The sequence below is a fragment of the Anabas testudineus genome, chromosome 21, assembly GCF_900324465.2.
Source record: "Anabas testudineus chromosome 21, fAnaTes1.2, whole genome shotgun sequence".
NCBI classification, from domain to species: domain Eukaryota; kingdom Metazoa; phylum Chordata; class Actinopteri; order Anabantiformes; family Anabantidae; genus Anabas; species Anabas testudineus.
Genome location: NC_046629.1, coordinates 9,889,886 through 9,903,873, shown reverse-complemented (window position 1 = coordinate 9,903,873; position 13,988 = coordinate 9,889,886). Strand labels below are relative to the sequence as shown.

Sequence of the window (13,988 nt, the reverse complement as noted above, 5' to 3'; positions counted from 1 at the left end):
CACAAGATCAGAAGACTTATATCAACCACACGTGGCTCATTATTGAAAATTCTCAATGTCTGTTAAATAATTTATGGAAATCCAAATAGCTGGTGATATTTCAGTCACACATATTACGACCTGAGAAAGGCTGCCAGTAAATAATTACACTTGCAGTATAAAAGTCGTTAATTTAAAGAGCAATATTTAATTCTAGAAGAATCTTTTACTACTCATCTGTAGACATAAATTACTTCTTCTCTTCTTCTCTCTCCTCACAAATGCTCCCATTTGTCTCTAACACTCACAAAGACACACATCATCTGTGACAGACATCTTTAATCAGTGTCTTGTAAATTCAGGCATAGATGTAAAGATGCACTGTACATAAGGCAGTTTTCCAGAGAGTGTCAGAGTAAATCATTATTAGAGAAGTGAGACATAAATATTTGACAGGTGGAAACCTTTCCAGTTTACACAGTAAAAAGGCCTTTTGTACAAAATAGTAAAATATGTTTCTGATTTGAAAATATTAATAATACAAATAAAAATTAAAAAGATAGTAGAGACACTTGAATCAATATGATTGTGTTGTAATGTGTGACCCATTCCACTTAGTAATGTTTTTCAAAAAAACCTGCCTGTTTCAGATCAGCACCATTTTTAACACACGTATACACACATGCACACACACACACACACACACACACACACAGACACACACACCTTTTGTGTTCAGGACTGAATGAGTTCAGGTAGGAATGTGTGATGTGAGAAACAGAAGAGGCTGCCGTGACTGAGGAGGAAAAGGATCAAAGATGGCTGACAGTCCGTAGAAGTGCACTGAAAGGCCGGGGTGCATTACGACTAACAGGTCTGGCCCGCCTCCTGCTGCAGCACCATCTCGTCCTTGCGGAGGGGGAACGTGTCGATGGTGGTGAACAACTCAGCTGCTGTTACTGGGAATGGGTAGCGCTGCTTGTCCACACCCTGCTTATCTATCAGCACCATTTGGAAGGACCTTTGTGTGATCTGGAGCAGTAACCTAGAAAGTGGAGCTCAGTGAGATATACGATATACATTATGAAAATGTGTGTGTGTGTGGGTGTGTGTGTGTTTGTACCTGAGCTGCAGGGCCAGTCCTGGGGGTAGCAGCCTGTGACGAATTCGCCCAATCTGTGCTGGGTGAGTCCCAACAATCTCGATTACTGTAACGTGCCTCAGATCTAGTCCACACTGAGCAGGCTGTTCTCAGAGAGAGAGAGAGACAGAAGGGCAGAGTTGAAAAACTTTTCTCATAAACGAACTTCTGTTATTGCTTCTTATTATTGAGTTTGACCTTCACTGTGCAGAATGGTGCAGTAGCTAAAGTGTAGAGTTTAATACACAGATAACTCAAAGTGTGAGTTTCCTCGAAAAGTACAATACAAGGGAAAAGGTATTAAAAAGCCTCACTTAATTTTCAAGTCTTAAATCTCTTCGGTGCTGTAGGCAGTCATCTTTTTATATCTATTGTAACTACAGGCGGTCGGCTGATGTTAAACATTTATAAACTGAGAGTGGATTGTGCCGCAGGAGGCTGTTCAGTCTCTTTCTGTGGAATTTCAATCAGCAACATCAGACTAATTGAAAATGTTCCAAACTACTGCGACCTACAGTAGCTAGGAAGCTCATTGTCTCATAATGGGCAGGTGTTGATTTATAAAAGAAAAAAAAAAAGAATGAATAAAAAGAATAAAAGATATTTTAAATAATTAAAAGCTATATTGTCTCTAGCCTATTGGTTTGTTCTCCAGTACTGTACTTTGTTTGATGTGATCATTTACTAATGTAAATTGTTTTCAGTAGCAGTAGTAAGATTCAAATGTGTCCATTTAATCCTGCAGAAATATGGAAAAAGGGGCCTCTGTGTGTGAAATGTGCTATACAGTATAAATAAAGTTGCCTGGCCTTAGCTTTTTAAACATCTGGAGATATTCTTAGCTGTTTAGTTTATTATGGGCCTGTAGATGAACTGTTTTTAGTGCACTAGCCAGGTACTGAAGCTCTGTCAGGTCTGATTTCCAAGTATCATTCTCATTGTATTCAAACCCATTTTGATTCAAATATTTTTCTTTTCAGCTGGAGAAAATCTCCAATATCAAACCACTGCATCAGACACCCTGATGGCCTAGCGTTTATAGCCGCTTCTCTTTTCCCTCATTTCCTGCCAGCTGTAATATAGAAATGTACAACACTGGTTTCCAGCCTTAGCCTTGAGTACTCTAAGCTCTCTCAGATTCAGCATCCGTTTATTGTCACCTCCCATCATGTTGTTAAAGTTTTTAACACTCACTAAATAATTTTATAAAAGTGTAAACTGTGACAGCGGTTTTGAATGCAAGATGAACCAGAACCAGAGAACCGCGAGAATAAACATCCAGACAGATGAGATGACACTGTATTACAAAAAGCTCCTGATAACCAAACTACCTGACAGATTCCAGCACCCATCACTCAGGCTGTTCACAAACTGTGTTCCCCTTGTCTTTCAGATTTTAACCCACTGACTTTGAAACTTCAGGCGTTTCAAGACAGTTCACTGACATGATGGGCTCTGACGAGGTTGCAAAACATCCAGCTCCAGAATAGCCCCATCAGAGACGGTGTCAGTTTCATTTATTCATCACCTTGACGTTTTCTGTTCATGTGGACACCCTTCCTCTTATTCATCTGTCTCACTTAGGCAGCTAAGTGAGAAACAAACCAAAACACACTAGGGTCGTTGTATTGGAGCACTGGAGAGGAAACAAATCGCTGCAGTGCCCACTCTTGTTCCTTCTTCCTTCCATCTCAGTCACCCGACATACAACTCGGGCTCTCTTGTGCCTCACCTGTAAGTTAGTCATCTGGAAGCGGTAATTATGATTGGCAGCCGTTGGGGCCGAGATAATGAGGAGCCGTCGCTTCTCATAGAACTGGTCCAGCAGGGCAGCAGCCGTCCGCACTCCCACGTTAATGTTCATGGCTGCGATGACATTGAATATGCAATTAAGTGATATGATAAGACATGATACACAGCACAAGAGCATAATATTCAATACAACACAATTTTACAATGAGATGCTGCATACTTTGATTCTTTTTGACAATCAATATACATGCATGCACCATTGTCTTCAATAGTGAGCTGATGCACAGTTGAGTGTTAATTGCTGAGGGTCTGTTTCACAAGAGTTGGAACAGAGCCTGTCCCATCCATTACTTTTAATGTCTCACAGATGCAGGCATTCAATAGAGGCGTGTCCAGTATTGATTTTTGTGATTGATGGATAGTAAATCGGGCTATTTTCTCCTCTACCGAGCTTCTCTCATGGAAGCAGTTTACTACATAGATACAAAATTCGCTGTGTATACAGTTTTTTTTGTTTATTGTTACTGCAACACAAGGCAGTACACAGAACTTACACAGTTACACAGTTGGTTTCAGTATATTGTAACTGAATACTTGATAAAATTGGAATAAATTGCTTTTTTTTCTGTTTGTTTTCTTTAATTCCTGAAAATGCATTTTTGAAACCGTTCTAAACAACAACAAAAAAAAATACATACACAAAAAATAAAGACCATCGTCATGCAGTACATACGTGCACAGGTTGTGTCTGCACCAGACCAGGTGAGTCCATGCTGACACACTCTGGCAGCGCTGCCCTGTAGCTCGTATCCACCGGTGCAGGTGAACTGACAAGTGGCACCGTAGTTGTCTTTGTCACTGTCACACTTCATATAACCGTTGTCCGGGGCAAACAGTGGGCTGCAGCGGCGCACTAAACACAGAGATTAGGAAACATGGGATGTTGTAGAGTTTTAATTTTACATTATTATTGAAACTGAAATATTCAGTACAATGACTTTCAAAGAGATGCTTTAGATTTAGAAGAACAGCTAATTACCATATCTTGTTATAAAGAGTTTGCCTGCATAAATCAGTAAAAACTAAACACTGATCTAAAACAAATGACCTTAACAATCGGCCTTTTTGAGACATTCTGACTTGTCATAGTAGGAAAAGAGCATCTTACTAATGATAACAAGGAACACTGACTCTGCTTTAGCTGAATGTGCTGTGACACTGAGACAGGACTGTGAAACGGAAACCAGCTAAATTAAATCCATTGTTATTTATCACATACATCTGTGGTTTTCTAACTGTGATATGTCAAAATATCTTCAGTGGGAAAAGGCAAATACTGTCGTTTGGGAAATATCTGTGATGGAAAACGGATGTATTCCTAGAGGGGCCCTTCAGTAAAGTATGTCATGTGCCTACGGTTTAGTTTTCCCTTTTGCTCTGTTTATACAATATCTTTCCTTGTTACAAATAAAACATAACAAAATAGAAAAGAGGACGTCCCTCAAGTGTCCAACATAAGGTATTTGGTTCAGTTGGTCATCAACCTCTGGTGACTACGGGACCCTGAAGTATGATAAAAGTTATGTGGACATATTTTCTATTAACCTGTTTTTATGTTGGATGTTTGTCATAAACTTAACTTGTGTACTGGAAAATGTACTAGACACACAAGCCATCCAAACACCATCAGCTGTTAGTCCCTGTGAGGCTGAGCAATCTCATTTTGGGAGAACGATTGGCCCCAAAGACGAACCAAAACTATTTCCAATAGAAAATCCAGCACTGTTTTATGGGTCCATGATTCCCAGACAATTTCTCAGTGAGTTTTCTGCAAACAGATCTTTTTTCTAATAAGAATTGTCTTAACAGGATATCTCCAGATGTTTTCCATGTTCAGCTGACCTGCTTTGCATTAGCTAAAAGACAAATAGGTCATACTATTTATAACATGATAAACTGATATAACTTGAAGTTTAACAATTGAGTACTTGTACTAGTACTAAATATACAATTCAAATGAGAAGCTCACCTCGCACCCTGATGTTGAAGCGACAGGTTGCTTTGTTCTCAGCGCGATCAAACACAGTGTAGGACATCTTATGAAGCCCCTCTGGGAAGTCTGATTTTGAAGGTTTCCCTTTCAGCATAACACTGCAAAAGACAGAGGGCTCTGTTTAAAGCTTTCACTGTGATCTCTCTGCTCAGAGTTGAATGACAAACAGGACTCGGCTCACTGAAGCAAAATGGGAGGAAAGCTTAAAAGAAGACACCGACTCAGTAAGGATGCCATCCGCAGTGTCGATGCCCTCTGGTGTGTCCCAGGTCACCTTCGCTGTCAGTTTCCCCGGTTCGGCCCACTTTTCCTTCACATTAGGACACTTGATTTTGGGGGGATCAATATCTACAGAGAAAAAGAGAAATACTTAAAATAATTTATAAAATGTTATAAAAAAAAGTTAAATATTTACTTACTTAAGAATAACCCATTTTGAAAGTGTAAATGTTTGTTGGTATTTATCAACATTTTACTGTTATATTTACTTAAGATAGAGCAAATTTTGTCCAAGAAGTGATTATTAATGACAGATGAACATTAAGTAATTATTAATATTATTTCCCGATTTGAGAGGGAGACAAACCACAGTATGTGTGTTTATATTTATATATATATATATATATATATATATATAATTAATCATATATTTATATAATTAATCAGGGCCTGCAGACCCTGTAGTCTGCAGGCTCCAGGCCTCCGGCAGAGACTAAATTATGCATGAATAACGACCTGTTGCATAGTCTTACCGACACACGTCGGGACGCCAGCACTCCACACCTTGCTGTGCTGGCAGGTTGCAGTTTTCTGGCCCTTCAGACTGTATCCAGGGGAGCAGAAGAACTCGCAGCGAGAGTTGAAGTAGGAGCCGTCCGAACACTTGTAGCCGCCGTTGACAGGCATGTTGAGCTTTGGACAGCGGATTTCTGTCATAGAAAACACTCAGACGTGATGGAGTGCTCAATGCGAGTTCACAGTTTTGCTCAGTTTGCTTTGCTTCATTCGGCTCAGATGTGTGCCGTAAGTTAGACTGATGATGATGACTGATACAGAGCTGGCTTAAAATAGGTTCACATATCAAAAAGTGCAGCTATTTAGAGCAGCTATACTTTCCAACATCCTACAAATGAGCTTGTTTAGTAAGAGCAGCAGTGATTGCCCATTAGTATCCTGAGTTACAATGCAGTAATGTTTCATCCCAGTACACAACAGACATCTGGGACAAGTAATGGATTAATTTAACAGTTTACAACTTTGTCGTATAAAGATTAATTACATAACACAGAAAACCAGCAGTCTTAATTAATTGAAGTTGGATGGAGAATATCCATAACCATAACACAGACTCAACAGTGACATGTGGTTTAAAGCTGAAACGTCCAGGGTCAAGAATACATGTTTTCACCTGTGCAGGCGTAGTTGGAGGACCAGTGTTTGTTGGCCATGCACACCACCTCTGAGCTCTGGGCCTCGTATCCCTGCTTACAGCGGATTTTACAGCGTGTTCCCATGACGTTCCTGTAGTGCTCTCCTCTGGGTGTGCGACAGCTCACGTCACCATGTTTCACCTTAATAGGCGCACACCACGGTGTGCCTGAAAATGAAAAGAAGACAACTACAGTGACCTGATTATAGTTTTAACAGCATGTCCTTAAATACAGTATAAGCCCCAAAACCCTCTTCACTTCTTACCTGAAGACTACAAGAGGTCAGAAAGACGTCCTTATGCTATAAAGTCTTAAAATCCACCCATCATCCGATACAGTGGATTTCTCATTACCTTATGTGCCACTTCCCGTAATTTAACAGTGTCTCATGAGGCAAACAAGTTAGTCTCATTTGAGGAAACCGAAGATAATAATGTGTAGAGAGCGCTTACCAGTGTGTGTGATGGAGTGAGAAAAGGTGTCGGAGACGCAGACTGCTGATTCAAACTGTGTTCGATAGCGCTCTCAATACATGTGATGCTACCACAGACATTTTACTGTAGGCCAAGAGAGTCCTAATTAAAGCAATTAATGCATGTTCCATGAACTACAGTAATTCCAATATTAAGACTTGTGACATTTAGATTAACAGTAGCACTAATTTTCTAGTGCCAATGGTGTAAAGGCACGCATTAGTGGTTGCCATTAATAGAAGAAGGTTAAATGAACTAAAAGTCTGCCATAATAATGTTTTAATCTGATTGGTTAGCTTAGCTTTGCACCTCCTGGTGCATTATCTTCTACACTGCTTCTTAGCCAGGACCAGTTGTCTGGCAAACTAAGAAAATGCTGGTCCCAACAAGGAACCAGTCCAGCACATAATTCTCTGGTTTGGCATTTGGTATCCATCTCTGCAACATTTATGCAAGAATTCCTTGTTTGAAGCTTCAGGGGCCACAAGGTTCTTATTCCAATACATGGAAATAAAAATCTGCAGTTTATTTCCTGCTGGCTCAGCCCCGTGGAGCAACACACACACACACACACACATCTGCACACACTTGGAGAGGAGAGTACACACCAGCTTAGACTAATTTCCAGTTAGAATAAAAATAAGTATTCATTACACAGCAAGCCTGACTTGCTCCCTCTATGTGTGTGTGTGTGTATTGGCAAAGCCTCCACAGCCACAGAGTTAGAGAAAATAATACTACATTTGAGCTTTTACATAAGAAGGGAGTTCGGTTTGGCCGGTACTATAATGATCCACGTCTGACTGACACTGGATATGAAGCTGGAATCTACGGTACTTTGACGTAACTGTGTCAGTTTACAAAATTGGCTGAACTACCTGGCGTTAAATTATGGCTCTTTAAAGACGCAGTTTTTTCTAATTTTAACCCCATGTCTTTTAAGACGTTGAATGGTATATAAAATGTCTTTATTTTTCTTTTTACACCACTTTGGCTCAATTTGGGTCAGTAGCTAGTTAGTAACTTCAAGCTGTAGTTCTGCATGTTTACATTGATCTCATTATAAGCACCCCTAAAAATGAAATGTGAGTCCCTTTTCAAAATGTATGTTGTGCACGCGCGTGTGTTTTGGTAACAGAGCTTGTAGTCACCTTTATATCTACGAGAATACCAGTCCTCATCGTCTCCGTAGCCATACTGTCCTGACCCTGGGGATAAAAGAAAAGCAGCAAATAACACAAAAGGAGTTGGATTTAAGAAGTTAAGCAATGTTTGAAAGCATTACACTGGGCTCAGAAACATTGCTTAACTTTTAATCTGAGGCAGACTCCAGGGGATCTTTTGGACAGGATGCACGCAGAAAGAATAAACCTCAAAAGATCCTCTTTTTCCAGCTGGTTTGGAGAAATCTCAAAAATCTCCGTATAGCACTTACCATTGACACCAATCCATTGTGAGTCAAACATTACTCAGTGAAAGCCAAAGACATTCAGACCATAAAAGACATAAAAGATCAGCATCCAAGAGGAACAGAAATGCTTCTCTGTGGTGGCTGCAGAGCTGATGGATGACACAGCTGGGTGACACTGGCAAAAGACAAATGTGAGGTGAATTGTGATGAGCGAGGAGGATTATTTCAGAAAGCAGGAAGAAGGGGGAGCAGGTCAGGAAGCAATAAAAACAGAGAGGAAGGAGAATACAGGGTGAGGAATAGGTTAAAGTAAAGGGGGAGGGGGGTTCAACCTTGGTCCCGGGATGTTATGAACCCCGGTGTGAATGTGCCCTTTGTTCAGGATCCACAAGGGACAAGCGTTCACCTTCATACATCAGCCCCAATTTGGTCAATGAACCTGATACTGTCCTCATCTCCATTTCTCATCATGACTTTTCTGTCAGTTTAATCAAAGCTGTCTGGACTAAAATGCCGCAAGTCATCATACACACACACACACACACACACACACACACACACACACAACAATAAGGGCTGAGGTTTTAGCAGTCAGATCACACAGCATGAACCGTTCAGAGCAAACCCACATACCGAGTGAGTCACATTTAGTTGTCTAATGGGAAAACTTTAATGTCTGTTTCTTAATGGGGGAAAAGCAGGAGGCAGAGAAAGAAATGGAAAACTAATTACAGGTAGGTGTGTGTGTGTGTGTGTGTGTGTGTGTGTGTCTTCAAGTGAACATCAGTTGGCGCCTCAGATGCTGAAAAAATGATCGCTTGTCATTCAAAGAAAAAAGGATATATATATATATATATATATATATATATATATATCTAGTCACAGGTTTTAAAGATTAACAGCCATTTAAAATCTATATTTGATAGACAATAGTACTGCTGCCAATTAAATCTATCTATCTAAGTTCAACATTTCACATGTTGTCTTTGCACTACTTTTCACACACACACTAAGACAGATTTACAGCAACAGACATATAACATTTCAAAACTTCAAGACACCTTAAGCAGTTAGAGATTAATGATATGGTATTTTATCAAGTATACAATCCAAGTAAATGACATAAAAAGCTAATCCAGGCAATCCAAGGCATTGGAGCACAGAGAAATATAATCATTCCCACCACAGGTACAATTTTAGTTTTGGCTTAATCGATATCTCTCCAGCAAGATAAATGACCATTATAAAGCTCCTAAAACAAAATCACTAAAAGATGGCACATCATTTTATCACTGCAGCCTCCAGAATACATCAAAAACTCACACAGAAATTCAATTCAAAGTGTTTTTCTTTTTTCTATTTGTTTTTTCAGGCGCTATAGCCATGGTTCACTAATATACAAAAGCTAACAACTCTTTTTTGCATATTTAAAGGTCTATGATATGAGTGTGCAGGCAGAGGCTGGCAGAGGCAGAGGTGCAGCCTCTACCAGAGGTTTGTTAGAGGCTGCACTATGAAATAGACAATGTATATTTGATGCATGCTCTGCATTTACCATTGAAATCATATAGCTGGCTGTGTTCCCCTTGATGCATCTTTAATGTTTTCATCTGTATATCTCAAACACAGCTGCTGTTACATGTAATACCTGCAGGTGGTGCAGGTTCAAGTGGACCTGAAGGCCTGTAGCTGCTTGCACTGCAGCTAGGTTCACTTGGCTTGACCTGATTTGTCCTTATAGATAAAAGCTTTTCATAAGCAAGCGAGTTCAAAACGAGAACATGAGATCTGAGACTTGTATTCAGTAATAAATCTGTCAATGTGATGAAGAGGGATCTCTTCCTTTCCTACTTCAAAGGAGTTCTTAGAGAGAAAGATGTCAAAATATTAATAATGCAGGCAGCATAACAACTTCTCATCCTGACTCTCGGAGTGAATACGCTTTAAATTACAGGGCATGATATTACAATTAGCTTTTCTCTGCAGGCCTGTAATACAGACTGCCATTACATAGAAGCTCATTCCCTGTAAATGTTGAACTAAATGTCACAGCAGAAAATACGGTGAGATTTCTTTATTGCTCAGTTGAACACGCCATGTTGTCAGGTTTAGTTCACTTGCAGCAGTTACGTTTTCTGCTCCAGTTATACTGTAAACCAACATGTCCACAGCTGCTTTTTTAATCACGTCAACATCACTACATAAGAACTTTCCTGGTTTCACTTTGTGAAATGCAACCTGGCCTGTCTGTTTTTGACATCTTGTGGTAAATCCTCTGACTTTATGCTCATGAAGTCTTCTCTTGTTCATTGATAAGGAAACCTTGCTCCTGTTTCTTGACCTGCAGTGGTTGACAGACAACAACTGAGCTCATTCATTTACCCAGTTCAGAACAGTAACTACCTCTTAACTATTCACTCATGCATCAAAAAAATAGCTTTTGGTTTGTTCCAATTCCTGATTTAACATGTCAGAAAGTGCTGCTCTTTTTCTGGCAGACTCAACTCTACAACTAAGGATCAACTGTTCTGCAGTGACGGCGCTCTGTGGCATTTCTCCAAGTGACTCCCTGTGTGTGGAGGATCCTTCTGCCACTGACCCACATCAGAATCATCATGGAAAATATGATCAGGCTTTTACAAATATTTGCAGCAAACTGTAAGAATTGATGTCGAATACAGGCTCCCCTTAAGAAAGAAACTAAAGATTTCCATTGCTACTAAAGTAGAAGAAGAGCCACACAATTTTAGGCATGCACACACAACAAATACATGGGTTAACTGACCCCCAGAACAAAAGCAAACATACCCCTGTAAAATAAACTCCTCATAAATACACACACACACACACGCTACCACTGAGCAGAGCGGAGTCCAGCTCAACAAGCAGTTTTTAGTCTGTCAGTATAAATCTGCTCTGCAGCTTGTGTTCATGTTTCAGCCTGTATGATCATACAGCAGTGGTGAGCCACTTGAAAACCATCTACAGGCATGTAGCCACTGCATACAGCCATTCACACAGTACTATATCTACACTTTGCTTTGAAGTCATTCCAACTCCACAGCGCAGGCGACAAGCTCAGCTCTGTCTGACTCCATGTCTCTGGACAGCCTGTCCATTTTCTTGCCTTGTATGATACACACTAGTACTGTTATTAACCTGTGGATATTTATTACTACTACTAATGGTGAAATAATTTAGTTCATAGGTGAGAAACTATAAAAAACATCACATTTTTCCAGAGGCATTAGAAATCTTTCATTTACATGTAGGTTCCACTGATAAAATAAAGCAAAACTATTAAATGCTTGTTGCAAGAAAAACTAAATACTTAAATGATTAATTATCAAAATAGTTCAAATTCTTTGCTGGTAATCCACTTATCATATAATCGACTTATCCTCATTGTTGCAACTCGACTTCAGAGAGATAGTTTCTCTGTGTTTACTCAACACCAGGACAGAAAATCATCTGTGAAGTAGCAGATACACAACCCCACAGTAATAAGCTGCACATGTCACTTGTTGTAGTTCGATTCAAACTGTTTTATCTCAGTAAACCATCAATAAGTGAAGACGAGGATAGGTGGAAGTCTAAGTCAGGGCTTTCATTAGTGCCACAAACGGAGCTCTGTGTGGAGAAACGTCCCCCAGATGCACACTGCACTCCCCCCGCTGACTCCCCCTCCACGTAAACACAAACGCGGTTCACCAAAAACCAGCGGTGGAGACGCGAACACATGCGTAAAAGTGCAGCAAAAATGTCCCCAAACGCAGCATCTTTAAAATCTAATTCAAACTAGTAATGACCCAGATTTAGTCACCAGTCACTGATGATCAGATGTTCGATTAATGGATCAATGTGGTCCCAGCAGGGTTAATCGATCAAAGCGGAGAATGAGGCCCTTTGTCGGTCTTTACCTTCATACCCGGAGCAGAAGCAGAGCTGGACAAACAGGAGCACCAGCGGCCACATGTCCATGTTGAGACGCGGGACGGACGCTCCTCAACATGTAAAGGAGAGCTCGCAGGAAAACCTCCAGCGCATTCCTGCTTCCCAAAGGCCCGCCTCTTGCTCCAGAAACAAGGGAGGATTCTCCTAATACAGTCAGACCCGGTTCACCGGCATGAGGCGGCACAGATGGCGAGGACTGTGCCCGCGGGCCAACTGTCCTCCATCATCATCAGCAGGGAATTGATTAATAACAAACATTATTTAATTTCATTCAAGTAGTAATGACGTCGTACATTTGAGTAAGTTAGAGTTAGTTCCAATGCTATACATACATACAGGTTTCTGCATCTGTAATAATAAGATTTTATATTAACATAACAGAGGGATCATTAAATAATACATTTCTACTCTAAATCTACTCGATTTCTACTCGCTTTAGAAGTTAGATATAGTTTAGGTATACTGGAGAAGTCTCTGTGAGTTAGTCTTCATGCTGCACTTTGAATTTGCAGAGAAACAGGTTATATTTTTATTTCTTGGCACTATGATCTCTGCAAATCTTAAATATGAGGGTGAACGACTTGCTAACTAGATGAGTAAGATGACACTAATGCACTAGAAGTTCATCTACAGAGGGCTTTAATGGTGCAAAGCTATATATCCCGGTTGTTTATGATCCCCTTTGGACTGCTGTGCAGCAGACATTGACATCTACAACCTGTTTCACTGATGTTATAGGAACGCAGACTGTTTCCTAGCAACGCTTATCCAATTATCTGTTCTATAGTAACCACCATAATCAATGTTTTGATTGATCGATTCATCTCTATAGGAAAAGGAGAGGTGCTGATGAGTTCCAGTGACTCTGTGCTAAATAATAAGAGCTGCTCACACACACAAACACGCTCAGAGAGAGAAACCAGTGAAAGTACTGAACTGTTGAAAGACTAATCAGTGTTTAATTTTCTCCTCCACAAGCTTGAAGACCCCATGTACTGTGAGGGGGTGAGTCCACACATGAAGGTGCTGAACTGCGCCTCGTCTTGAGGGGAAACAGGAACAGGAAGTGTTCATTGAAGAGACTGAGAGATGATCTCCTGAGCTGTAATTGCATGTGGGTCGAGCCAATGGTTACGCCCGCATGAGCTGAAATGTCCCTCTCGAGTCAGAAGAAAGCGTTAACTGATTGCATCTTTGCTCACCTGGCTCCGGAGGATTGCTCTGACATTTTGATATGGTGTCACAGCCAATGATTTTGGATTAAGTCTGTTTCTGGTTTTGATTTAACTGTTGTTTACACTTAATTGGTGTTTTCTTTGTGTATGATTAGATTTTTTTTTTTAGTTCATGCATTTAAAAGCACTGTTGTTGATCCAACTGTAAAGTGCAGAATGTAATTACTTCAGGAATTTCTGACCATAGTGAATAGCACATAGACACATTAGAGTTAAAATTATGTCATAATAATTTATATATAGTATATTCAATATCGGTGTATGAGAACAAGAATAAACAGCTGTCAGAAAGACAGAAATAGAGAAAATATCTCAAATTATACAAAATACAGTGCCGTAAGGAGTCAAGGAGCATGTTGAGCATTTCCAACATTCACAGTTTCGTTTTTATTACATTTACATTTAAGTCTGGTTTGAAAACAAAACTGAAAAGATACAGCAACAAGCACTGACTGTGTAACCTGACTGACACAGTGTGTCGTTGCTCTGTGGCCCGCTCATCGCACCTCGATCTCTGACTGAACTTATAAGTATCACTGTGGGTCATGTAGGCACCAGAT

At 40.1% G+C, this 13,988-nt stretch overlaps 1 protein-coding gene across 2 annotated transcripts; it reads right to left on the bottom strand.

Annotated features, from left to right (window-relative positions):
- Window positions 1-300: 300 nt before the first annotated feature.
- On the bottom strand, window positions 301-12,277 carry srpx (sushi-repeat containing protein X-linked). 2 transcript variants are annotated; one of them, XM_026376543.1, is made up of 10 exons: window positions 12,160-12,277; window positions 7,980-8,036; window positions 6,334-6,522; window positions 5,678-5,854; window positions 5,147-5,273; window positions 4,902-5,023; window positions 3,606-3,785; window positions 2,853-2,986; window positions 1,103-1,224; window positions 301-1,024 (listed from the first exon to the last, which is right to left on the bottom strand). In XM_026376543.1, the coding sequence occupies exons 1-10, from the start codon at window positions 12,218-12,220 to the stop codon at window positions 847-849; spliced, it is 1,347 nt and encodes a 448-aa protein (XP_026232328.1). In that variant the 5' UTR covers window positions 12,221-12,277; the 3' UTR covers window positions 301-846. The 2 variants fall into 2 exon arrangements, with proteins under 2 accessions (XP_026232328.1, XP_026232329.1); XM_026376544.1 differs by lacking the exon at window positions 7,980-8,036.
- Between the last annotated feature and the right edge of the window lie 1,711 nt (window positions 12,278-13,988).

What these genes read in the sequence shown, in the direction of transcription:
- srpx (XM_026376543.1), bottom strand. Translation starts at nt 12,220, where the DNA reads ATGGACATGTGGCCGCTGGTGCTCCTGTTTGTCCAGCTCTGCTTCTGC. An exon ending in CTTCTGCTCCGGGTATGAAG is followed by an intron (nt 8,037 to 12,159) that starts GTAAAGACCGAC and finishes TTTTATCCCCAG; the next exon opens with GGTCAGGACAGTATGGCTAC. An exon ending in CTCCAACTACGCCTGCACAG is followed by an intron (nt 5,855 to 6,333) that starts GTGAAAACATGT and finishes TTTCTATGACAG; the next exon opens with AAATCCGCTGTCCAAAGCTC.